Source organism: Chrysemys picta, chromosome 3 (assembly GCF_011386835.1).
Source record: "Chrysemys picta bellii isolate R12L10 chromosome 3, ASM1138683v2, whole genome shotgun sequence".
Lineage (NCBI taxonomy): Eukaryota > Metazoa > Chordata > Testudines > Emydidae > Chrysemys > Chrysemys picta.
In genome coordinates, this window is record NC_088793.1 from 149,239,847 (window position 1) to 149,265,780 (window position 25,934).

General features: G+C 41.8%; 1 protein-coding gene across 4 annotated transcripts in view; it reads right to left on the reverse strand.

Annotated features, from left to right (window-relative positions):
• BTBD9 (BTB domain containing 9) overlaps nucleotides 1–25,934 on the reverse strand; it is a 287,268-nt gene that overhangs the window by 10,181 nt on the left and 251,153 nt on the right. For 3 of the 4 annotated variants that reach the window (XM_065590545.1, XM_065590548.1, XM_065590546.1), the window contains one exon: nucleotides 23,313–23,391. In XM_065590545.1, coding sequence (XP_065446617.1) covers nucleotides 23,313–23,391 — 79 coding nt within the window. Of the gene's footprint in view, nucleotides 1–5; nucleotides 18,150–23,312; nucleotides 23,392–25,934 lie in introns of those variants that run through there. The other variant, XM_065590547.1, reaches the window with a different exon arrangement.

Consider the following 25,934-nt stretch of genomic DNA (forward strand, 5'->3'; position numbering starts at 1 on the left):
TGGAAAAAAAAATGAAGAGATAAAGCAAAAAAATTAAAAGTAGCGAAAGTGTGAACAGAACTAAATAACACCTTAAATGAAGCATGCAGGCAATGTGCCAGGGCCAAAGGGCTGATCCAAGCTGGAATGTTTCATCATGGGGTTAACAGCCTGTGTTCAGAACCCACAACTGCTAGGGTTGAAACAAATGCAAGTAACAGCTGTGTAGGGGGAGAAGGCCTTAGTGGATAAGCCTTTATGTCTGGTAGCCTTTAGTCTGAGGTGCTGAGCCTGAATTCAGATAGATAGTTCTGAAGCATATGGGGACATTTTGGTAATTTGGAAAAATCCTTTAGTTTGCAAAGCAGCATATCTATAATCTAAAAGCCATCAAATGACAATGAAAATGACTTAATTAAACTCCAGAAAGGCTGAACATCCACGTTATCTATGAATTAAAGTTAAATGGTAATGCAGATGATGCTATCTCATGACTGCCCTCTACTGTATTAAGTAACACCTCAGCAGATGCAATATTTTGCAGTACACTGAAATATAGGATTTGCCAGGTCCAAGGAGACCATTGCTTCATCAAATGCAGTATCTGCTTCAAGTACCAGTCAACATTTGATGTTTCAAAATGCATCTGGATCATTGTGCAAGCAGTGCATACGGGAACTCCTTCCAAACCCTGCAGGTGATTAGCTTAGGTCCTGAAACAGGAGGATTTCCCTTTAAACATTTTCCACCATATTTCCTAGGTTAGTATAGCTGCTTATATGACATCTGTTCATGTAGCTATTCAGTGGGTCCTTAAAAATGGGTCCTAAACTGTTTGCTTCAATGATTTTCCCATGGCAGTGAATTCCACAGATTTACCACCAACTGTGTAAAGAAATCTTTCCTTATATTAATTTTAAATTTGCTGCCAACCAATTTCATTGAGTGTCCTCTTGTTCTTCTGTCATGGCACTGGCTGAAGAGGGACGCCTGCTCAGTTTTTACTAATCCATTCATTATTTTGTATGTTATCATATTTCTTCATATTCTCCTCTTAAACAGTCCAAAACTTTTACATCTCATCTCATATCCACATAAACCTATTGAAACCTCTTCGAATCTTAGTTGTCCTTTCCCAGCAGGGCCGGCTCCAGGGTTTTGGCCGCCCCAAGCAGCCAAAACAAACAAACAAACAAAAAACAAAACAAAACAAAAAAAGCCGCGATAGCGATCTGTGGCGGCAATTCGGCGGGAGGTCCTTCACTCCCAGGCGGAGTGAGGGACCGTCCGCCGAATTGCCGCCAAATACCTGGACCTGCTGCCCCTCTCCGGAGCAGCCGTCCCAAGCACCTGCTTGAGAAGCTGGTGCCTGGAGCCAGCCCTGTTTCCCAGGCCTTTTAAGTTCAGCAACATCCTTTTTGAGGTCAGATGACCAAAACCAAACCACACAAAGTGTGGACAGATCATTGATTTATACAAGACCATTATAATATTATCTATTATTTTCTATCCTCTCTTTAATACAACCTAGAATCCTATTAGTCTTTTTCACTGTGACTGCACATTGAGCAGACATCTTCATTGAACTGTCTACAGTAACCCCTAGATCTTTTTCCTGAGAGTTGCTAGCTAATTTAGAACCCAACAGCGTGTATGAAACCAACATAGCTTTATTCACAGTCATGTTCTTTGTAGCTCTCCTATTATAATTTCTTGTGTCTTTCTTGATGCCAGAATTCTTGCAATTTTTTATGTAGTCTCCTCTGTTATTTTCTCTCCATTTCTAGGTGTGATATATATAACATGTTAGCTTCTTTTGTAGAGTCAACTAATCTCTGCATTTGCAATTGTGTTGCTGTGCTGTCTTTCATTAAATAGATTCCTCAAAGACTGTGATTACTTGCTAGGCTTTACAGTTTTGAAGGTAACAGCCACTGTCATATTTCCAGCTTCCATTATAAGTATCAGGATTTAAAGAAATGGACTATAGCTGTTCAATGCATCTTTATAGTACACTGCTTTCCTAGCAAGGTGGTGTGGTCAAAATGGGTAGGGCACAAGTCTGGAAATCAAGACACTCCATGCTCCCACAATGTCCTACGCAAATAGTGTTTCTCATCTAAAATGTCATCTTATATTTATATAGTGATGCATCTTTTTATACAGTAGCTATTACTGACCATTAGCTGATATCAGTGTATAAAAATCAGAAAAACTTGGCTCCTAAATTATACCTTTCATTGTTACCATTTCTTTTTCATACCAGGCTATAATGTTCACCTCAGAAGGTGCGACATTGACACTATTGTAGACTCAAGAGGTGTTTTATCATTGTTTCACTTTAACATATACAGAGCGGTGCTGCTGAAAGGGAGGGAGGATTCAGAAGAACAGTCCTGGATGTATCAATTCCACTCAGTATTTGATTTATATATGTAACCACAGCTAAAGTAAAACAAACAATGATGCATGTGCTTCTTTATAAAAGCAGGAACCAAGAACTCAGTATTATCCTCTGATCTGAGGATTTCTTCTGCTTCTCTTGGGAAATTTGATGAAGTTCTGGCATCCAAACAAGGAGAGCCAAACCCCCTCTACATTTGTTTGAGGACAAGAGGCCTCCCCCCTGCAGAAAGACTTTGAAGCACCTTTCTATGACCACTAAAGCTGAAGGGGAAAAAAGAAGATTCAAATGGCACTTGTCTTTCAGGGACATCATCCAAAATTGTCAGTCACAATAAACCAATGACAAAAAGACCTGAGGAGAACAAATATTTTTTCTTATTTACAAAAAAATAGAAGGACTGACAAGTACAAGGAAAAAAGCCAATGAAAACTTTTTTGTACTGAAATATATATAAAAAAAACAATATTTCATCTGAAACCTATGGCCTTCAATTCTGTCAACAAATGGAAAACAGAGGAATGGACAGAAGAGTTTATAATAATTAAATAAAAACATTTACAAAATGACTCAATGTCAAAGGACTCTCCCAACTACAAAAAACACTCAACCATCCACTGCCATCCTGAGAAAAGTGTGGAAAAAACACAGATTATGCTCTAAAAGTCATAAAATTCAGGCTCTGACAGACCAAGTAGGGAAGTACATCCTAGAGTTGAGGACTCTTCATTGAGAACAGGCCCATTTTATTTAAAATTACACTGTTTCAATCAAGAAGTCTATTATTTATGGGCAAATAAATCTGATCATCTGAAAAGGAATCATACACAAGCGGCATGTGCCCAGATTAATTTCAAAGCATGTGCCCAGATTAATTTCCTATGTAACTGAGATAAAAAATCCTGAAGGAATAAAAGGAAAGGAGCAGAATAAATTATGTCTTGAATATAAATATGATAAAGGCAGGAAGTGACTGGTAAGAATTTGCCAAAGAGCATCTGATCTGAATGATTAAAGGGATGAGGAAGTCATGTAACAAATCAAAATAGAGTTGTGAAAAGAACAGAGCAGTAACAATGAGACACTCCTGTATATCAATAATCTAAACAAACTGGGACACATTAAACAGAAGGAACAAACTGAATAACACATTTATAGACACTGTGTTAAGAACAGTTTAGGTGTGGCATGTTATGTAAAGGAAGGAAGTAGGGACCCAATTCTTCTCTCTTGGAAGTCAATGGGAGTTTGGCCATCAGACTTCAAAGGGAAAAGAAGAGCAGTCATTGACTTCTGAGTAATAAAAGGACATGATAAAAACAGAATAACAAATTTTGGAAGAATATGGGAAAAGGCTGGGTGAAATGGGATCAAATAAAAAAAGGAAAGACCAGAGGAGAAATTTTTCAAAAATATATTAATGTATGCCTGCCATCTAGTGATAAGCACAGTAAGATTAGAAGAAAAATGCTAACATGAATGAACATGGTAGTATAAAATAAAATCAAGACTAAAGGAAGAGACACGAAGTAGGTGAGATATACAACATCAAGTTCAAAAGAAGATTACAAAGTGAAATTAGGGGAGAGAGGAAAAATTGAGGTAGAGAATACAAGAAACTTTTAATAAGAAGTTAAGATAAATTAATGGAAGAGCAATCCTAAGTACATCAGGAACAAGAGGTCAGTGAAGAAGGCATTAGGGCCTCCGAGAGATAGCATTAGGGGAATTTGACAGAAGTACTAAATTCAGCTAAAAAATTAATGAATTAATTGCCTTATTGTTCACAAAAGATGAGAGCCAGAAGTAGACACATGTTTTCCAGAGGAAGCAGATACAATGCTGAAGGAAATCAGGATCATGCTAAATAGCTAATTCAAACAAAATCAAACATCCAAAGAGTAAAAAAAAAAAAACTTTACAGTCACATGCTTATCAAGACCAAAACTCCAAAGGAAATGGCAAATATTAACGTTCTTCAGACGTATCGCAAATCTTTTGGAAACAGGGAAGGTAGTGGCAGACTGGAGAGAAACTTGTGTAATACCTATAATTAAGCAGGAATCAGATTCTTTATCTTTTAAGACACCTTACTCAACACATGCAGGTGGCAGCCTGTCTTGTACCAGGCTGCAATTCAAATTAGATTATTCTTGAGCTCATGAAAAGTTGTATATCTTTGTATTTTGTGCAACATTTTTTTACTTAATGCTTACTAATACATAGCATTTTATGTTTTAAAAACACTTTATAACCACTAACTAGGTAATAATCCTTACACACCTACCTCACAGGGATGTATTATTCACCCATTTTACAGATGAGGAAAACAGGAAGGAAGAGAGTAAGTTGCCTAAAGCTACACAACATGGAAAGGGTAAAGCTGGGATTAGAACACATGGAATGAACTCCCAGCCCTACTGAAATCAATGGCAGTTTTGCCACCGATTTCCATGGGACCAGAATTTCATCTGTCAGGAATAAGGAATCCCAGCCTGCTCACCTGCCAGCTTAACTCCTAGGCAGTCTAACCAGTGCAGCTGGGCCCCAACAGAGCTTCCTGATTGGCCAAACCACCCGATTGGCTGAGGATATCAGCAGACATGCTCTTAAGACCAGCAGCAGCAGCAGGAGGGCACTAGCTGCTCAATGCATTCACTCATGGCTGTGATCGCTTCTGAGCCACCTTGTTCCCAACCTTGTTCCAAACTCAGATCCGGCCCTGCTCCTGCCATGGACTCAGCCTCGCCTCGCTCCAGGTAATCTGTCTCTGACCCTCAGCTCCAATTCCTGGCCTGACTCCTGCTCCAACCACTAGGCCTGACTCTTGCTGCAACAACCAGCCTTTACTGTCTATTTCCCAGTCCCTGTTTGATCAGTTCACCAAGAGGAACCCATCAGAGGAAAAGGGATTCAGTTCTCCCTAGCTAAGATCCCACCATGACAAATGTTTTCCTATTGCAGATAGTGGGTGCAGTGCAGGACCTGCAGGCTGAGATTGCTGCTTTGCAGGTGTGGCATGTGGCCTTGCAAGCACAAGCTGCACAACTTGCAGCTCCGTCCCCTGCTCCCCATGAACCAAAGATTCCACTGCCGGATAAATTCAACAGTGACTTTAGCAAATTCTGTGGATTTCTGAATCTGTGCTGGCTTCTGTTTCTTTGCAACCAAGAGCACTGACTAAGCCCAAGTAGAATTTATCATCAGCTTGCTGACTGAGGAGGTACTGGCCTGGGCTTCCCGGCTCATGGAAAAATCTAGCCTGTTCTTGGGTCTGTTTGAAAACTTCGTGAAAACCATGGTGGTAATCATTGATGACCCAAATCACATATGCACAGCAGAGGCTGTGCTTCAAGTATTGCGTCAGGGGGGCTGATTGGTTGCCAAATTTGCCATAGAATTTCAGGGCATGGTAGCAGACACTGAATGGAAAGAGGCTTGCAGTGTTACCTCAACCGAAGATGAGCTGGCACAGATGGAGTCCTTGCCTGCCTTGGCCAATATAATCAAACTGTGCATTAAGAGTGATAACTATCTGACGGAGCACTGCTAAGAGTGAAGCTCAGCCTTTTGTGGCCCGGTGGTTTCCCTAACCCCAGTTTGCTAACCACTGGCTTTGCCCCCACAGACTGACCCCATGCAAACTGGCCATGCCCAGTCCTCCCTTTCCAAGGCTGAAGAAAAAAAAGACAGCAAAAATGGCAGGCTTATGGCTGTACTACAGAGAACCAGGACACTTCGCATTGGGCTGTTCTGCCTCAGCAAATACCATGTCTCAGCTCCAACAGAGGCATCTGGGCTGATGTTCTTCCCCTCCCCCGAGTACTGGATATTGATATTTGTCTGCCAGTACTCTGGCAACAGCTAACCAGAACCCGACACATTTCCGACTCTCCCTCCAACTCTGACACCCCACCATGTCTGAGGTCCACCTGGAAGCGCTGGTGGATTTGAGTGCCTTCAGTAATTTCATGGACTTGGACTTTGCATGAGCACATGCGATGCCCATCCAGTGTGAAAGCTCTCCATACTTGGTGGAGTGCATCAAAGGGACATATCTCTTGTAGGGCCTGGTTACCGACCAGACTGCCCCCTTGGAGGTTACTATCCTCCAGTTTGGGCTTATCTGAGCACCACACTCTCAGATTATCCTTGTCATGCTCTGGCTCGCCACCTACAATCCGCATATCCATTGTCAAGCAGGTGCAATACATTTCAGCTCCCTGCATTGTCAGCAATCTTGTCTCCCAAAACACAGCCCTGGGCCAGAAGTCCTCTGTACTCACTCTGCCTACTCAGAAAAACTGAGGCCATTATTTCACAGGGAATCTCTGTACCATCCACATCCCTTCATGCCACCTCGGTGATACCTGCTAAATACCAAGAATTTATAAGCAGAATGTGTACACCTTGCCACCCCATCCACTTATGACTGCTCCATTGATCTTTACCTGGAAGCGGAGATCTCTTTTGGTTACACCTACTCTCTTTCTGAAGCTACCTTCAAAAAGAGTCTGCAAAAGGATTTCATCTATCCATCCATACCTCTGGCTGGGGCACGGATCTTCTTTGTAAAGGAGGATAGATCTCTATGGCCCTGTTTCGAATACAGCGAGCTAAACAAGGTTATCAAACAGAATCGGTAACCCCTGTCCCCTATCAGGGAGTTCTTTCAATAACTTAGCTCATCCATGGTCTTCACAAAGTTAGACCTCCATGGAGTTTATAACCTGAAAAGGGTTAGGAAGATTGACGAGTGGAAGTCCACCTTCCATACCTGGAAGAGACATTTCGAATAGCTAGTTATGCCATTTGGCCTGTGCAATTCCCTGAAAATATTCTAGCATTTCATCAATGATATCTTCAGGGACATGCTACACCATTTTGTAGTTATCTTACTTAATGATATCCACGTCATTTCAGAAAATTAGGCCCTTCACAATCATCACGTATGCAACTTCCTAGAGGGACTCTGTAAGAACTGTCTGTATGCTAAGCCTGAGAAGTGAGAGTTTGACCAAGATACAATTGAATTCCTCAGGTATATCATCTGTCCCAAAGGGATAATCATGGACTAAAGAAAGGTGTGGCCATGTGCAACTGGGCCTCACTAAAGGACTTCCATGGGGTACAGCAATTTGTGGGCTTTGCCAATTTTCACAGGAAATTTATCAAGGGCTTTCCTAGTTTCGTCATCCTATGGTTGCTCTGCTAAGTAAGGGAGCCTGGTTCAGTTGATCCCCAGAAGCCCAATCCACCTTCAAGCAACTAAAAGAGAGCTTCACTATGGCACCCATCTGACCCCACAAAACCATTTACAGTAGAGGCCAACGTGTCAAACTTCGCTCTGGATGCAGTGTTGTCCAAGCCAGCAGATGACTGCACCCCTGTACGTTGTATTCACATAAGCTAATTCATGTGGAGAGAAACTATGATATATGGGAAAAGGAGCTGATAGCCATAAAAGCAGCCTTCGAGGAATGGCACCATCTTCTAGAAGGGGCCAGGTTCCCTGTGTAGATCCTCACAGATCACAAAAACCTGGAATACCTCTGGACAGTCAAGTATCAGGGGATAGCCGTATTAGTCTGTATCCACAAAAACAATAAGGAGTTTGGTGGCACCTTAAAGACTAACAGATTTATTTGGGCATAAGCTTTTGTGGGTAAAAAACCCATGCCCAAATAAATCTGTTAGTCTTTAAGGTGCCATCGGACTCCTTGTTGTTCTTCTGGACAGTCAGGCACCTTAACCAATGAGAGGTTTGCTGGTCCCTCTTGTTTGCCTGGCTCAATTTCATAATTACCTGTTATCCAGTGCCAAAAAACCTGTCCTGCAAGGATGAGTACCTTGATTCTGGCAGAGGAACTCCTTCAACAGTTCTTAAGGTGTCCAATTTTGTTAATGGGACAATAGACAGCAACCTGATGCCTTCCATCTATTTCTTGCAGCCCAATGACTCATTCACAGCTTAGATCTACCCATCCCTTGATGATGCCAGTACCCAACCTGTTGCAGAGTTTAGATTACAGGATGATGACCTCTTCCAGAAAGGCTGTATTCATGTTCTGGTGGGACAGCTTAGGCTTTAGGCCATGAATGACCACTTGTTGGTCACTTTGGCCACTTCAAGACCTGGAACTTGGTGTCAAGGACTTTCTGGTGGCTGGGCATGCACACCTCTGTCAAAAAATGATAAAACATCCTGCAATCTCGGTGCCTGAACCAAGAGCCTATGCTTGAAACCACTTGCTCTTCTCCAGCCCCATGATATCCACTGTGGATCACCATGTCCATGGACTTCATAGTGGAGTTGCCTTGCTCTCAAGGGTACACAACGATCTTGGTGGTGGTTGATCTTTTCATCAAGATGGCACAAATCATCCCGTTTTGTGCCATCCTCATTGCCCCAGAAATGGCTTGCTTTTTCCTGGAGAGAGTTTTTCATTACCACAGATTGACAAGACCAGGGCCCTCAGTTAATCTCTGGTTTCTGGCGGGAGCTTCTACTGCCTCTTTGCATAGAATCTCTCATCTCATCTATATACCATCTGCACACCAACTAGCAAATAGAACGGGTCAATCAGATCCTTGAACAATACCTTTGCTGCTTTTGAATTATCATCAAGACGACTGGGTTTCCCTTCTTCTCTATGCTGAATTTGTGTATGATAATGCCTCCACCCAATGAAGTCCCTTCTTTGCCAACGATGAGTTTCATCTTTGTTTTCACCCAGATATCCCTGCGAAGTCTCTGGTACCTCCTGCTGCAGATTTAACTTCTCACGTACGCCTAGTACACCAAGAATCGAAGGAACACCTGACAGCTGCTAAGGAGGCTTAAACCCCACGCCAACCAGGATTGCCAGGCTACCCCCACTCTTGCCATACACTACAAGGTTTGGCTACCCACTTGGAAACTTAGGTCAATGTGCCTGTTGGCTAAATTAGACCACTAGTATCTGGGTCCAGTTAAGATTCTGGAACAGGTCAATCCAGTCACATTCAGGTTACAATTGCCTGAGTCCCTCTGGATCCACCCAGTGTTCCATGTCTCCTTCCTGAAGCCTTATAGTGAAAACCCGTTTCTGCCCCGGTACACCTCACCACCTCCACCTATCACTGTCCAGGGGAAGGAAAAATATTTGGTTTGACAGATCCTTGACTCCCGACACATTAGAGGGAAATTCCAGTACTTAGTGGACAGGGAGGGTTATGGTCTGGACGAACGATCCTGGGAACAAGTGGAAAATATTCATGCTTTGGGCCAGCTTGTCGGAGTTTTATAAAACCTTTCCTGACAAGTCTGGCTCTGGTGCCCCTGGGAAACACCCTTCAAGGAGGGGATACTGTCAGGATTAAGGTCCTGCAGCTAGCCTGTTTACCTGCTAGCTTAATCCTCAGGGCGTTTAATGAGCACAGCTGGGCCCCAAGTGAGCTGCCCGATTGGCCAAACTGCCTGATTAGCTGAGGCAATCACCAGACCTACTCTTAAGACCAGTAGCAGGGTGCTGGCTGCTCAAACATTTGCCCACAGCGGCGATAGCGCCTACACTTGCTTGTTCTCAGGCTTGTTCCAGCCCTGTTCCTAGCCTTGCTTCATTCCAGCTAACCCAGCTTTGACCCTCAGCTTTGATTCCTGGCCTGATTCCTGCTCCAACCATTTGACACTACCCCTGCTCCAGCCTATAGGCCAGACTGCCCACATCTTGTCCCTAACAGTTCCCAGTCCTTTGTTCATTCTACTAGGCCATTCTGCTTCCTTAGTTTGTTGCATTAGTCTTGTACATCTACTTCAACACCATAAAATATAATCATTTTGCCATTTGTACATGTTTTCCAGTAACACGGAGTATGACTGCCAGTTCTGACGGTCTCATGTGCAGCAACATGCTGTTGAAAACCTTAAACCAGCCCTACTAACAATCTAGGAAAATCTAGGAACTATAGATTTGCAATATTAATCTTCACAGTGGGGAAGAATAGTGGAAATGTGAATCAGAAACAGAATATGAGAACACCTGGAAAGGTGTGAATTAATGAAGTGTGCATGCATTCACAGAAAGAAGATCATGTCAAACAAATACTATATTGTTTTGAAGAAACGAAATAGCTGATGGGGGGAAAGGCAAGCAGTGATAATAATGGTTTTGGTCTTGAAGAAAAGTTTCTGATGCGGTGCAACATGAAAGAGCCAGTTTAGGAAGAAAAGTTCAGAATGTGAGTGCTTAACATTTTCTTTCCTGATTTGTAACAATATGTAAAACACAGGACACTAGTGGCTTTTATGAACTAAGAGGTTAAAATAAAATAAAAAGGACCTGATTCTCATTTACACTGGTCTGGAAGCATAAAGTGGCCATAAAATGGATGTAAATGGTCTTAAACTTGGTCTTAAATATAATTTACTCCCACTTTAGGGCCACTTTACACTGTCAGAGCAGTGTAATAGAGCTGTAGTGTAAATTAACATTAAGTGCCAACAATTAAGGTATATCCAAATGGAGACAGTGCAAGGTAGATAGAGGAGGCTACTGGGTTAGAGGAATAATTTTGCACACTATCTGTGACTTAGACAATTCATTGCATTTCAGTAAATGCAGAGAAATTTAAGATATGAAACTCAGGAGAAAACCAAAAAAGATTACAACCTCAATGATCACTGAGGATGTGGGGTAGTAGACAATAACACTGTAGATCCTGTTGCATATGGCTTTACAAAATACAAAACAGAGGGATCAAACACTATATAAATCAGAGGAAATGGCTTGGTTTTTATTGAAGATACTGTTGAGGCTACCTTTGGAATACTATGCAATATTCTGGCCATTTTACTATTTAAAAAAAAAGGGGGGGGATCACAACTTAATACGAGTGAAGAGGCAGGCAATACAGAATTTAGATGGGATTTTTCTGAGCAGTTACTTAATATACAGCAAAACAATCAAGTGGAGTATTGCTCTTCTAGAGTTTAACAGAAATAAAATAATTATTTTGAACAAAGTTTACTTTGGAATACAGTTCTTAATGCCAAAAGAGGGAATGACCTAAATGGGCACCATCATCTCTTTCCAATCTGTATCTATAAAACAAGCTACAGTGTGGAGAGCTAGAATGTGCAATGAATTTGCACATACAGAAGGAATTTTCACCACAGGCAATGTGCTCTACATAAACTACTATACAGTTCCTTAGAAATAGTACCAATTTCTACAGAGAATTGCACTAATAAGCCCCCTCAGCTTCAGGTCTTAACCAACTTTTAGCTATTGGGGGTCAGGAGTAAACTTATCCTATGGGCAGAATATCCCATAAATGCCTACTGCACGCTTTCTTGGAATTCCTCTGAAGCTTCTGATACTGGATACTGTTGGTGACAGGATACCACCTAAACTGATCTCTGGTTTGATCCAGTACGGCAGCTCCCATGTTCCTAAATTGCTGCAAACTTCATTTATGGTTTGTGGAGAATGAGAGTTATCTGCTTGATATTAACCTGTCTAAATGTCAGGAATTAAATCAAAGGAGTCCGTAAAGAATGAAACCCACAGGAAACAAAACAATGGCAAAGAGAAGGCTTCTTGAGGAAACAATAGGGGGAATTATAAACTGGAGAATATCCCGTCTGTCTCCATCCAGACTAGAATGGTTTACTCTTCCCAAGGCTGGGCCTAGGATCAGAGGGGATCCTAAACCTCACAAATGTTAGAAAAGAAAGGAGTGGTTACCCAGGTTGTATCAGTGAAAGCTGACAGATTGACTGAGGCACACAGATACATAGCCTGCTGCTGCAGGATTGGCTGCTTTCCCTGCCAGAGAAAGAGTTAGGTGGCCTAAGAGGAATTCAAAAAAAGATGGCAAGGAAAGCTAAAGGTGTAAGACAGATCCATTTGTGTAGGCCTTTTATTGTTTTTAGCCTTTTGCTCTTCTTGCTTTGTACCTTAAAAGGAATGAATAAATAATGTCTTGTTTGAAGGTGCTATTTCTGCGAACGTACAAACATACGCTATCACATATGCTCCTGAAGGAAAATTCTTACAGGTACAACACCAAGTTGGACCTGTGTCACTAACACGATTGGGAACCAAGGAGATTCCAGACCAGAAATCCAATCAAAGAATGGTTGGACTGCATTGTTCCTCCCAGAGTGAGGTGCAAGAAGCCAGGCCTGTCACCTAAAGGGTGCACTCCATGAGGAAAAAAAGGGTTTAAGATGCAGTTTTCCCTGTAGGCAGTATACTGTGCCTTTCATTGAACAGCTTTGTATAACTGGACAAAGTATTCAGTGGTGAAAGTGAAATCAGTTAGAAATAAAAACAAGAAACAGGTGTTGGAAATGATCATCCAAACTTATGAAATATTCTTTCACTGATATTCAGCCCAAAAACGAGGACATAATCACAGAGTTGATTCACAGCTTTAAAGTAAATTCTGTATCTGTAGCTCATCTATTGCTTTGTCACAGGAGCTAGTACAGATGGATTTTGGAGGGAAGGGGAAATGATTTAACTTTTATCACCATTTCAGGTGCAGTCTCCAAGACCAATGTAGTGTCCCATTTATAATGTCCCCAGAATTCTAATGTTATAAGTATATGAATAGGAACCTACAAGACTATTGGTTTTAGAGATATTCAGCTGCTTGCATAAAAGAATTCATCAGGTTAAAGCACTGCTTTGGTTCCCTATTTTGAAAAATGTACAGACATTTTAAAAAGCTGAATAATTTATCTGCTTCCATTTGTAGCTTTTGCTTACTGATGCTATTCATTATTTACTTTGTGGTTTAAAATTATTCACATTTTACAGGAATAAATCTATATTAGTGATCTTTAGTAAAGAGATGATAACCAAAAGAGACTGACGAGTGTAAATACGACAGTCTACATAAAGCAGAAATGGAATAAGCTTTCATGGTGTGCTTTCAACAAATCCACGGGAGGCAGGAAGATATCCTGGCTCCAAATTTCTGAGAACTCACTAATGAAAACTGAGCTTCACAACAAGATGTAGATTTTAAAATCATTTTTAGTGTTTAGAATATTTTTTATCTTTGTTCCCATGGTGTATTTCTTCCCATTTCAGTCTCTTGCTCATTCTTTTTCCAAACTTCTGCTGAGTGTTGGCAGTGTTGACTGCTGATTCCAAAAGGTATGCATGATAGCAACCATTGCCTCAGCAATTTGTATTGATTTGACTTGGGAATTTTCACTCTATATTCCTAGCGTTGTCTTGCCTAGGACAAACATCCCCATATAGTAAATAAAAACAGAAATCTTGACTTCTAGTACCACTACAGTTAAGAGAGTCCACCTGATAGTCACTTAATACACTTTACTGATTACTTATCATTCTTATTTGTATCACCCTAAGAGACCATCATGGACCCCAGGACTCTATTATGCTCGGCACTGTACAAACACAGAACAAAAAAAGACCCAAAGAGCTTACAATCTAAGCATCGGACAAGAGGCAACAGATGGATACAGACAATTGGCATGAGAGAACAAGACAATATTGGTCAGCATGATAGGCAGTGGTCTCAGCACACCAGCAGCCTAATCATTGTCAATTTTTTTGAAGGCAACTGCAAAGGAGAGTTGGAAGGAGGGATTTGAAGGAGGATAATGAAGTGACTTTGCAGATGTTTACAGGGAGCTCATCCCAAGCATGAGGGGCAGCATGGGAGAAAGCCTGAAAGTGCTTGTTTGAAAATTTAAGAAGTACACCACTACCTCGATATAATGTGACCCAATATAACACAAATTCAGATATAACGCGGTAAAGCAGCGCTCCGGGGGGGTGCGCGGGGCTGCGCACTCCGGTGGATCAAAGCAAGTTCAATATAACGTGGTTTCACCTATAACACGGTAAGATTTTTTGGCTCCCGAGGACAGTGTTATATCGAGGTAGAGGTGTAAGCGATAGTGGCTGACCTCTTGGACTGATTGGAGGCAGGACTCAACCTTACAATACTAAATGAGAGATGGTAGGAAGGGTGGGGAGAGACTGTGAAGGGCCTTGAAAGTGAAGACAAACAGCTTATGTTTGATACAATAAAGAACAGGGAGTCAGTGAAGGGATTTAAAGAGACGGGTGAGATGGTCACAATGATGGAATAGGAAAACAATCTTTGCAGCAGCATTCTGAATGGTTATGAGTGCTACAAGAGAGCATCTGTCAAGTCCAAAGAACAGGATGTTGCAGTAACTGAGACACAAGATGATGAGAGCCTAGATGAGAGCTTAAGCTCTGTGGATGGATAGGAAAGGTTGTATCTTACAAATGTTATACCAAAAGCATCTGAAAGACGTAGGCCTTGTCTACACTAAAGGGAAAAGTCGATCTAAGCTATGCAATTTGAGTTACGTGAATAGCAAGTCTTGGAGCCCGGGGATCGCGGCATGCCCCGGTGACAAATAAGGTGGGGAGAAAGATGGGGGGGGGGGCCGGAACCTCCGTAACTTATAAGTGAACTAACTACGCTATACTAACCAACTAGAACTATCTACAGTGAAAACCAAAAGTACTGCTAAGCCGCTTGCTGAAGCAGAGTAAGGGGAAGTTCCAGCTACCGTCACTGGCAGTAAGAAGGAACTGAGGGGGTGATGGGACGGCAGGGCCCTTTATTGTGTGCCATGAAGGCACAACTCCAGGAGTGCCCAAGCCGACCCCACAGATGCTAGGGGAAAAATCTTCCAGCTACTGTGCACGTGCGCGCGCACACACCTGATTGGAATTGACATGAACAAGCACTCCAAGAAGAACCATTACTTCTTCAAGGAGTGTCCCTATGGGTGCTCCACATTAGATGACTACCAAGCAGTTCACTCTAAAGAGTGTGTGGTGGGGGGGTGCTTCAGAGTTGAGTCCAGTAGCAAAGAAACACAACCGAGTTGAACACTCCATCAGAAGCAAAGTCATGAGTTATTGAGTAGTGTTCAGCAAATGTATGTATAGAGACCCTTACATATTTCAATAATGGTCATATTTTTGAGGAATGCTGTAAAGGTGGAAATGGACCTCGTAGAGTAAATACATATGTTCAAAGGTATTTGAATATTACAAGACTCGTAGCAAGAATTAATGCAGATGGATATCCTCTTGGAAAGACTTTGATTAGAGATTACAGGGACTTTTAATCTACCTGCAAGCAAGACAAACAATTTGGGGGTCTTTCTATCCAGATAGGCGGCCAGGGCTCTTCTGATGTCAAGGTTGTACAACTGTGCTTCCTGATTATCTAGGGGAGTCTTAGGGTGGAAGAATGGCAGGAGAATGGATTGGTTAATATGGAACTGGAAGAAATTTTAGGTATAAACATTTTGGATGGGGTCACAGCATGACCTGTCCTTAAAAAATACTGTGAAAGCAGGGCACGCCATAAAGGCCCCTACTTTAGCCATCACTTGGAGATCAGGAATGTCATTTTCATTGATAAATGGAGCAGTGAGCATGTAGCCATTTGTTCAAATGGTGGTCTTGTGAGGCATTTAGGTACTAGATTAAGGATCCAAACAGCAGTAGGATGCTTGACTGGCAGATCAAGGTTCCTCAGGGAACTCGGAAATCTCTCTGTCATTGGGTGGGCAAAAATGGAATAACCCTCTATTGGAGAGTGGAAAGCCCTGATGGCTCCCAGATGGACTCTGACAGAGTTCAGCGAGAGTCCAGAACTTTTTAGTGTTAGGATATAGTCCAGTATATCTGGCAGTGATAAGGTCATCGGTGGAATATATCTGAGGTCACACCAAGAGAGAAATCTGGTCCATTTTTGAGAGTATGTACAGCGAATATACACTTTCTACCTGTGTAATAGCACTTTTTTTACTTCCTCTGATCAGCTAGTCTCTAATCCCGTGAACCATCGACCAATCATGCTTTGAGACAAAACACTGTGAAACTGGAGTGAAGGATCTTCCTGCCTTCCTGGGAGAGGAGACGAGGAGTGGCATGAAGTGTGATTGGGGAGCAAACGGCCAATTATATTAGGTAAGGAATACATGTTTGCTGGGCCAGGTCAGAACTATTAAGATGACTCTGACTTTGTCTCTTTTTATTTTGAGGAGAACATTGGCTATTAGAGGAGGCTGTAGGAATGCATACAGGAGATCCGACAACCAATGAAGGTGAATAACATCCCTCAAGGATCGGTGACCCAGTACGCCTCTCAAGCAAAACTGGGTACATTTCTTGCTTAACTCTGTGGTGAACAAATCTGAGGAGTGCTCCATTGATGGAATATGTGGTGTAATAAGCTGGGGTCTATTTCCCACTCATGATCTTAGAAGAAGTGCCTGCTAAGTGCATCCACAGTCAAATTTTGAACCTCCAGGAGATAGGCTGCTGTGATGATGTCCTGGATGCGTATGCACCAATTTCAAAGCTTGACATCCTTTGCGCAGTTGTCCATCATGATCTTTATGTGTTTTCCCCTGATTAGTGGTAAAAATTGGAGATGCATATCTGATTGCTCTGAATTCCAGGAGGTTGATGTGTAGTGTGGTCTCTTGCGACATCCATTTGCCCAGGGCTGTGCAAGCTTCTAGATGCACTCCCCACCCTAGTAGAGAGGCATCTTCATTATGATGACCACTGGGAGAGGACATGCAAATGGGACTCCTGCACACACATTGTTATAATCTTTCCACCAGTTGAGGGATTATTTTACTCAGGTGGGTATGGAAAGAAGCACATTTTAACTGCGTTTGTGTGGTGAATAAACAGCCTGAGCCACCCCTAAAGGCAGTTCTTGACTGGAGTTTGGGAACTGAGTTGCATTGTACTGGCTATGTTGGAAAGGGCCACAAACCTGTGCAGAGGAAAATAGGCACTTCCTGTTAATGAATTGAGATGAGCCCCAATTAATTCTAAGTTTTGCACAGGGGTCAAAGTGGATTTTTGAATGTTGAACTGCAGGGCCAATTTGAGGAAGAGATTTATGGCTTTGGAAGTTGCCTGTGACATTCAGGTAAGGGAATACTAAAATACATTTCTTGCAGAGCTGTGCTGCTACTACTGACATGACTTTCGAAAAGACCCTCAGGGCAGATGAAAGACCAAAGTGGAGCACCCAGTACTGAAAGTGGTCCTGACTGACAGTGAAACATAGGAATTGTTTGTGGGATGGATGGATCAGAATGCGGAAAAATGCATCCCAAAGGTTGAGGGCTGAGAAGTGATCTCCTTGCTCTAGTGATGGAATTAGTAGCCTCAAATCTAGGATGAGTCTCCAAATGCCATTCTTTGTTGGTACCAGAAAATACCCAGAATAAAATCCCTTTCATCTGTGTTGCATGGGCACTGGTTCTATAGCCCCCAAGCATAGGAGAGAATCTATTTCTTGACAAAGCAAGCTCTTGTGAGAGGGGTCCCTGAAGAGGGATGGGATGGGGGGTTTGTTGGTGGAAGCATAGTAAAGAGGATGGTATACCCTGTGGAAATAATCTCCAAAACCCACTTCTCTGTAGTGATTAACTCCCCAGCCCACCTGAAGCAGTAAAGGTGGTCGCCAAATGAAGGAAGGCAGGTGAATTGGTGTAGCCAGCAAGGAGAAGGATGGTAATTCAGGCCCTCGACTAGCCTGTCAAAATTGCTGCTTGAAGGTGGAAAGTAGAGAGGTGGAAGGCTGAGAGGTGGATGGTTTCCTTCTCTGGAATCTCTGTCTCTTCTGCTGAAGTTCATATGACATCTGGAAGGTCAGGGATTAAGCAAGAGGGGATCGCTGAGCCATCTGGGACTTGCTGAGCTTTCTCTTGTAGGCAGATCTATAGATACCAAGAGAATGTCGGGTAGCCCTAGAGTCCTTTAATATTCACAGAGTTTCAACCGTGCTGTCCACAAACAATTTAGACCTAGCAAAAGGGAGGTCCTCCACCATATTAGAATCATAGAACTGGAAGGGACCTTGAGAGGTCACCTAGTCTAGTCCCCGGCACTCAAGGCAGGACTAAGTCTTACCTAGACCAGCCCTGACAGGTGTTCGTCCAACCTGCTCTTAAAAATCGCCAATGATGGAGATTCCACTACCTCCCTATGCAATTTATTCCAGTGCTTAACCACTCTGACAGTTATGAAGTTTTTCCTAATGTCCAATTTAAACCGCCCTTGCTGCACTTTAAGCCCATTGCTTCTTGTCCTATCCTCAGAGGTTAAGAAGAACAATTTTTCTCCCTCCTCCTTGTAACAATCTTTTATGTACTTGAAAACTGTTATGTCCCCTCTCAGTCGTCTCTTCTCCAGACTAAAACAAACCCAATTTTTTCAATCTTCCCTCATAGGTCATGTTTTCTAGACCTTTAATCATTTTTGTTGCTCTTCTCTGGACTTTCTTCAATTTGTCCACATATTTCCTGAAATGTGGCACCCAGAACTGGACACAATACTCCAATTGAGGGCTAATCAGCGGAATTATTTCTCATGTCTTGCTTACAATACACCTGCTAATACATCCCAGAATGATGTTTGCTTTTTTTTTTGCAACCGAGTTACACTGTTGACTCATATTTATCTTGTGATCCACTATGACCCCCAGATCCCTTTCCACAGTATTTTAGCTAATGGCTAGACATCCATGAGCAGATGTTAGAGAGATGGGCTGAGATTTTAATTTGGATAGAAGAAGACAGTGTAAACAACAAGCACGAGAGGTGCTGTATTGGCTGCAGATCAATCACGACATCGCTAATATGGTAGGAAACTGCTTTTCATGCTTGAAATACAAGCCATGCCAAGAAGCAGAGCCACAGAGACTCCATCCAGTTCCACAAAGGCCTTATGAAAAGGCAGGCACTGACTTATTCACCTGGCAATCAAAGGATTATTTAATAGTCACAGATTATTATTCTCTGTATCCAGAGATTTGCACACTGCACAGTACTAATAGTAAGTAAGTGACAGCCAGTGTGAAGGGTATCTTCTCCACACATGGAATTCCAGATGAAGTCTTTACTGATAATGGGGCACAATTTTCCAGTGCAGATTTTAGGCAATTTGCAATAGATTGGGATATTCATCACAAACATCAAGCCCAAATTGCTCCCTAATCAAATGGATTTGTGGAAAGGTCTATATGGACAGTAAAGAACCTTATGAAAAAGACTTTTGACAGCGGGGGTGATTTGTAGAAAGTGTTACTGGTTTACCGAAGTGCAACCCTGGAGAATGACTTTTCTCAAGCGCAGCTGTTAATGGGAAGAGGGATCAAATCTAATTTACCAATTACTGATAACTTGCTGAAATCTCATAACAATGAAACTATATGGAAGATGAAAGAAAATCGGAAGTGGAAGCAGAAATATTATTTTGACAAAAGGACCTGTGATCTCCCATCTCTTAACCCAGGTGACAGAGTGTGCCTGAGGAATCACACATCTAATATTTGGGGCCAAATGGGTACCATTAAAGAACAGCTGTATCCAAGGTCGTATGTAGTCCAGACAGAACGGGGGACATATTTCGATGTAATATAAGGGATCTCTGAGAAATCCTAGAAAGTACCAACATATTGACAGTACATATGGACTCTGGTATTTCCCATCTGACTGATCCTTTATTATCAACACACAAAGGAGAAACTGTCAAGGAACAAGACTCCAGTCAGACTCTACTGAAAGGGTGATACTGAGAAGATCAGAGTGGAGATTAAGCATCCTGAAAGACTCATAGACACTTGCTAACCTGCCTGGAGAAGGGGTATTTGAGGAAACTTAGTGGTAAAGACACTCCAGAGTGATGTGCTTGTAACCTCTCCTCTCTAGGTAGTTGACACATTGAGTTTACGGAAATGCACAACATGGGTAGAAAATTTAATGCATGTGTTATTAGATAGTTGTTAGCTGTTTATATATACGTATATAAGAGTTAATTTGTTTTTCTTTAAGATGGAAGATGTAGAAATACGTTTGTAGAAGACTATAATTTAGAGACATTCCCTCGTAAGTGACAAGATTATGAACATAGGAATTTGGACATGTGCCCTGGAGGTAGGGATTGGGAACAATGCATGGCTGTGTGCAGCAGTTTATCTGAGACGCTCTCCAGTTTGTTTTACTAAAGTTTTATTTCTTTCTCATTCACTGGTTTGTTATTTAATGAACCCCACATCGTTAGTGCTGAAGACAGCTGACAGGCCAAGGAGGATGAGGATGGAGTACTGATTCTGAGACTTGTCTAGAAAAAGATAATTCGAGACTTTGGTGAGAGCGGTTTCAGTGGAATGCAGTGGGCAGAAGCCAGATTGGAGAGAATCGAGGATGGAATTGGAAAGGAACTCCAAACAGTGATTGTAGATAGCATATTTAATGAGTTTAAAGATGAATGGGGAAGAGGTAGCTGGAGATGGAAGTGGTGTCAAGGTTGGTTATTTTTTAAGATGGAAGAGATTAAAACATGCTTGTAAAGAACCAGAAAAAAGTGAGAGGTTAAGGAGAAGATTAAAGGAGAGGATGAGAGTGGGCATGAGAGTGATCAGGAAATGGTGTGGGATGGGTTCATGGGGCAAATAGAGGGATAGGAGCTAGAGAGCTGCATCTGTGACAGGGAAAGAGGAGAGTTGTACTAGGGAAGGGAAGCTGAGGGTAGGGGGAAGGTCACATTGTATTTTCTCTGGAGAGAAATCAGCAAGATCCTGTGGAGAGACAGAAATGAAGGCAGGAGGAGGGGAGGGTTTGAGGAATGAGTCAAAGGTGGCAGAAAGGCAGCTGAGACTGTGCGTGTGAGATTCACTTAAGTTGAAGTTGTTTACTAGGAAGATGGCAGAACTAAAGGAGGAGAGAACTAATTTGCAAGGGAGGAAGTCAGCCCAGTCACAGGATTTCCACCAGAGATGCTCTGCAGTGTGAGCACAGGAAGCGGATATTGGGGGTGGGCTGGGAGTTGACAGAGGAGAGCTTGTGATGGGAGAAAGGGGCAAAACAGTCAAGGGTGGAGGAGAGTGAAGCATGGAGAGAATAAAAAACCCTATCAAAGGAAGAAAGGAAAGAGGGCTGAGAGCAGGTGAGAAGTTATCCACACTGATGGCCTGAAAATCACAGAAAGACTGAGTGACAGGATGTGGGGAGTAGGGGGACTGATGGGGTGATGCTGAAAGAGATCAGACAATGGTCGGAGAAGGGGAACACAGCAACAGAAGATCAAAGAGACAGCGGTGCTTGGGCAAGATCAAGTAAAATGAATGGCCATTTTCGTGAGTGGGACAACTGAACAGGTGCTGCAAGTCAAATGAAGACTTGAGGGTGTGGAAATGTGTAGCTAAGGTGTCAGAAGGATTGTCAACATGGAAGCTGAAGTCATCAATGTGGATTGTCGGAGACTGAGGAAAGAAAGAGAGTGCTAGGAGTTGAAATCAGAGAGTGTGGCTGATGGGGAGGAGTTGGGTGGACGGTAGATGACAGCAACATGGAGGGGGACAGGAGAATAGTGTCGGATGCAGTGTTGCTCAAAAGAGGCAAAAAGGTGGGAAAAGGAGGTGTTGGAAGTGGCATGAATGGAAGAGAAGACCAACACCCTCACCACAGTCTGATCCAGGGAGTGTAAAAATCCTCTGTAAGAGAGGGCAGAGGCAGTGTCTGTATTATAGTTGTATTATAATAGTGCTGAAAGGGCCACAAACACAATCAGAACCACACTGTGTTGCTCTGCAAACACATAGGAAGACATGGTTCCTGCCCCAAACAGCTTACAATCTAAGACCCCAATTCTGCTAAGATGTACACATGTACTCACTTAACTTTACACATTCTGAGTGCCAGCCCCCCAAGTTAATTGCAGAATCAGCGCCTGATTTGAGAAATTTGTAATGAGAGTCTCAAACTAGTGGAGAGGAGGGAGGAGCAGGGTAACAACAGAGAGATCACATGGTTACATACTGCAGGTTAAGTAGTGCACAAGTTGATGTTTCTAAATATTCTGAATTCAAAATAAATGAATAAATAAAATCAGCTATCCTGATTACCACACAGCATACTCATAGCTGACTGATTGCTTGGCTCACTGATTTATAAGTAGAATAATCCTATTTATACTTTCAGAGTAGCAGCCGTGTTAGTCTGTATCCGCAAAAAGAAGAACCGGAGGACTTGTGGCACCTTAGAGACTAACAAATTTATTAGAGCATAAGCTTTCGTGGACTACAGCCCACTTCTTCGGATGCATATAGAATGGAACATATATTGAGGAGATATATATACACACAGACAGAGAGCATAAACAGGTGGGAGTTGTCTTACCACCTCTGAGAGGCCAATTAATTAAGAGAAAACAAACTTCTGAAGTGATAATCAAGCTAGCTCAGTACAGGTGCCACAAGTCCTCCTGTTTTCCTATTTATACTTGATCTTCTTCTGGAAAATGAGATTTTTTATTTTTATTTATAGGGCATCTTAATATTGTGTGATAAAAAACAAGCAATCAGAGTCTATGTTGCTTCCCCAGTGCATTTATAATTGTGATCATTCCTAAAAATAAATATTTGTATGCTAAGTATTTCTCCTAACCTACAGCAATGTTCAACAGTGCCATGATGAAGGCCAGACAAACGTTTTCAGCTGATCTACACTACAAAGTTAGGTCAGCTTAGCTTCATCACTCAGGGCTGTGAAAAAGTTCACGCCCTGTTGTGATGTAATTAAGATGACCTAAGCCCCAGTGTAGACATTGCTAGGTCGACAGGAGAATTCTTCCGTCAACCTAACTACCACCTCTCGGAGTGCTACAATGGTTTTTACATTTGGCTGTGAAGAAACCTGTAGAGTCTGGAAAGATAATGACAAAGTGACGAAAATACTCTTTCTTCATTACTAGACTGCTAGAGCAGCAATAAACATAGGTACATTTTAGGCAGAATTAGCAGTTTACTATGGAAATAGAATTAAATCTGTATATCCAGGAAGAATATAATAGTTTTTCCTCTCTTAAAAACTGTCCCATACCTCATTAGCTGTGTTGTGAGTTCCAACTATTCTGATGAAGGATGCAGGTTGTCTGTCAAAAGTTATCGCTTGCCAAGATCTACAAAAGAAAGCAGAGGGACATACAGTATTAAGCAGAGTCACCATAGGTTGCAGTGAAATACAGAAAGAATCCATTGAAGTGACAAAACTGGCTGTAATTGAATGGGCCCAGAAGGGGACACACTTTTCATGGCCTGAATTTCCAGCAGAAATTAAAACCCCACTGAGATGCACAGGTTCTCTGCAACTATAAGGGCTAGAAACATTCTTCTGAAGTGATCACATGATTCAAGGTGCTGGGGCCCTAATATTGGTCTTTAGTACCTATGCCTTTATCTGGCCCTGGGAACCACCCAAGTCTTCTAGGGTATGTCTACACTGCAATTAGACACCTGTGGCTGGCCTGTGCCAGCAGACACAAGCAGGCAGAGCTCAGGCTAAGGGGCTGTTTAATTGCAGTGTAGGTATTCGGGCTGCAGCCCAAGCTGTGGGACCCTCCCACCTCGTAGTATCCTAGAGCCTAGGCACCAGCCTGAGCCCGAATGTCTACACCACAGTTAAACAACCTCTTAGCTCAAGTCAGCCCCGGGTTTTTAACTGCAGTATAGATAAACCCTTAGTTACGCTTTGCTTGCTTGCTTGGTTCTTGAAAGCTTCAGTCATTTGTCTGTGCATTTTTAGTGCATCCATGACCATGGTACCTTGGTCCCATAAATCCTTGATTAGTATCATGATTATTGCAGTTTACACAGCATATTTCTAATCAGTTTGTTGGCACCCACAACTGTAATAATCACATAGTATTTTTATCTAAAAGATTTGCAGTCCATAATTAGATTTCTTCCTTCCACATCAGATAGTTGCAGACACATGTTTTTCAGTGATTATTGCTAATTACAAATGAACGATCAAAAATTATTTATATTTAGATTTATGTCAGGTGCAAAGTTCATTGTTCTTTGGACTCTTTACTGAATCCTATATAAAGGATATAGCAATATAAAGCAATTTTAAAGAAAGAAGACCACTTATTCAACACGTTAACTTAGTACTTATTCTTCATTATAACAAAGGGAAATATATCAGCTATTAAGAAAGGCAAGAGGTAGAAAATCATAGGGTATGTCTAAACTGCAGTTGAGAAGTGTGACTGAAGCACACTCACACATACCAACGCTAGCTCTGATCTAGTTATATCAGAGCTATCTCGAGTTAGAAGAGAAGTGACGCCATGGTAGTCAATGGAAACAAGTTACTCTCATCTCACTTTTAGGGATCCCACTCATTACAGAATCCCAGAGAGATACAGTTGCCTTAGTTTTATGTAAACGGTTTTATATGCAGCCAATTGTGTAAACTGAAACTGCAGTCAATTTATATTTTGTCCTCACTCTTTCCTGTACTCCACCTGGTTTACTTACAGCAATTAATAAAGAAAAAAATGCATGCAATAGGACAAATCAGCTCCCATAAGGAAAGAAACCTTGTTTCAATTTTTATGATATACTGTAAAATCATCCCTGCATTGTGATTTTTAAAAAGAAAATTGCTTCCTCAACTTACTGCCTTGGAGTCTGACTTTTACATCATTATCCTTTTCTTGAACAGGAATATTTGATTTGCAAACATTGTGGGGGTCATAATGTTGTGTAGCAGACTTTGCATGGGATTGTGAAATCTCTCCCTCCTAATAATATAGAGCAGGATTACCCCAATAAACAATACGCAAAGCACTTTGATTCCCACCATTCACTCAAGCTCACATATCATGCTAAAAGTGAAGGAGGAGGAACAGGAAAGAATAATACGATCTGAAGGTCTCAGTTTAAGAGCAATCTTCCATTATACACCTCTACCCCGATATAACGCTGTCCTTGGAAGCCAAAAAATCTTACCGTGTTATATGTGAAACCATATTATATTGAACTTGCTCTGATCCACTGGAGTGTGCAGCCCCGGCCCCCTGGAGCACTGCTTTACCGCATTATATCCGAATTCATGTTATATCGGGTCGCGTTATATCGGGGTAGAGGTGTACTGGATTTTAGAGAAACAAGGTGAGTGAGGTAATATCTTTTATTGGACCAACTTCTGTTGGTGAAAGAAGTTTTCGAGCTACACAGAACTCTTCTTCAGCTCAGCAACACTGCAAACATTATATTGGATTAACACTTAATTGCATTAGAATTTATTGTCAATAATATAACCTGAATGCTAGATACAAAATTAACCTTCATTAAAACCACCATTACAAAGGGATTTGAATGATAAAAAAGTAATTAATGCAATCTGATGAACTTCCTGAAGAGAAAAAAATCAGACATTTTCCTGAATTTATTCAGAATAACTTCAAATATTGTTAACAGAAGAAACAAGATAGCAACAGAAAAAGTGACAGGCACATCAGAGACAGTCTGTTATAACAGCTTTGCTGTTCACAGGGCCATTTGACTTGAACTAGAGTTTGATCCTGATAGTAAACTATCGATCTCTTCTTCAAAAAGATGGTATTACTGTGTCTAGGTTTTACTAGTTTTATTATCATGAGGTTGTATTAATTTAAAGGAGACTATGAATCTCAATCTGTTCTTACGCCAGTTT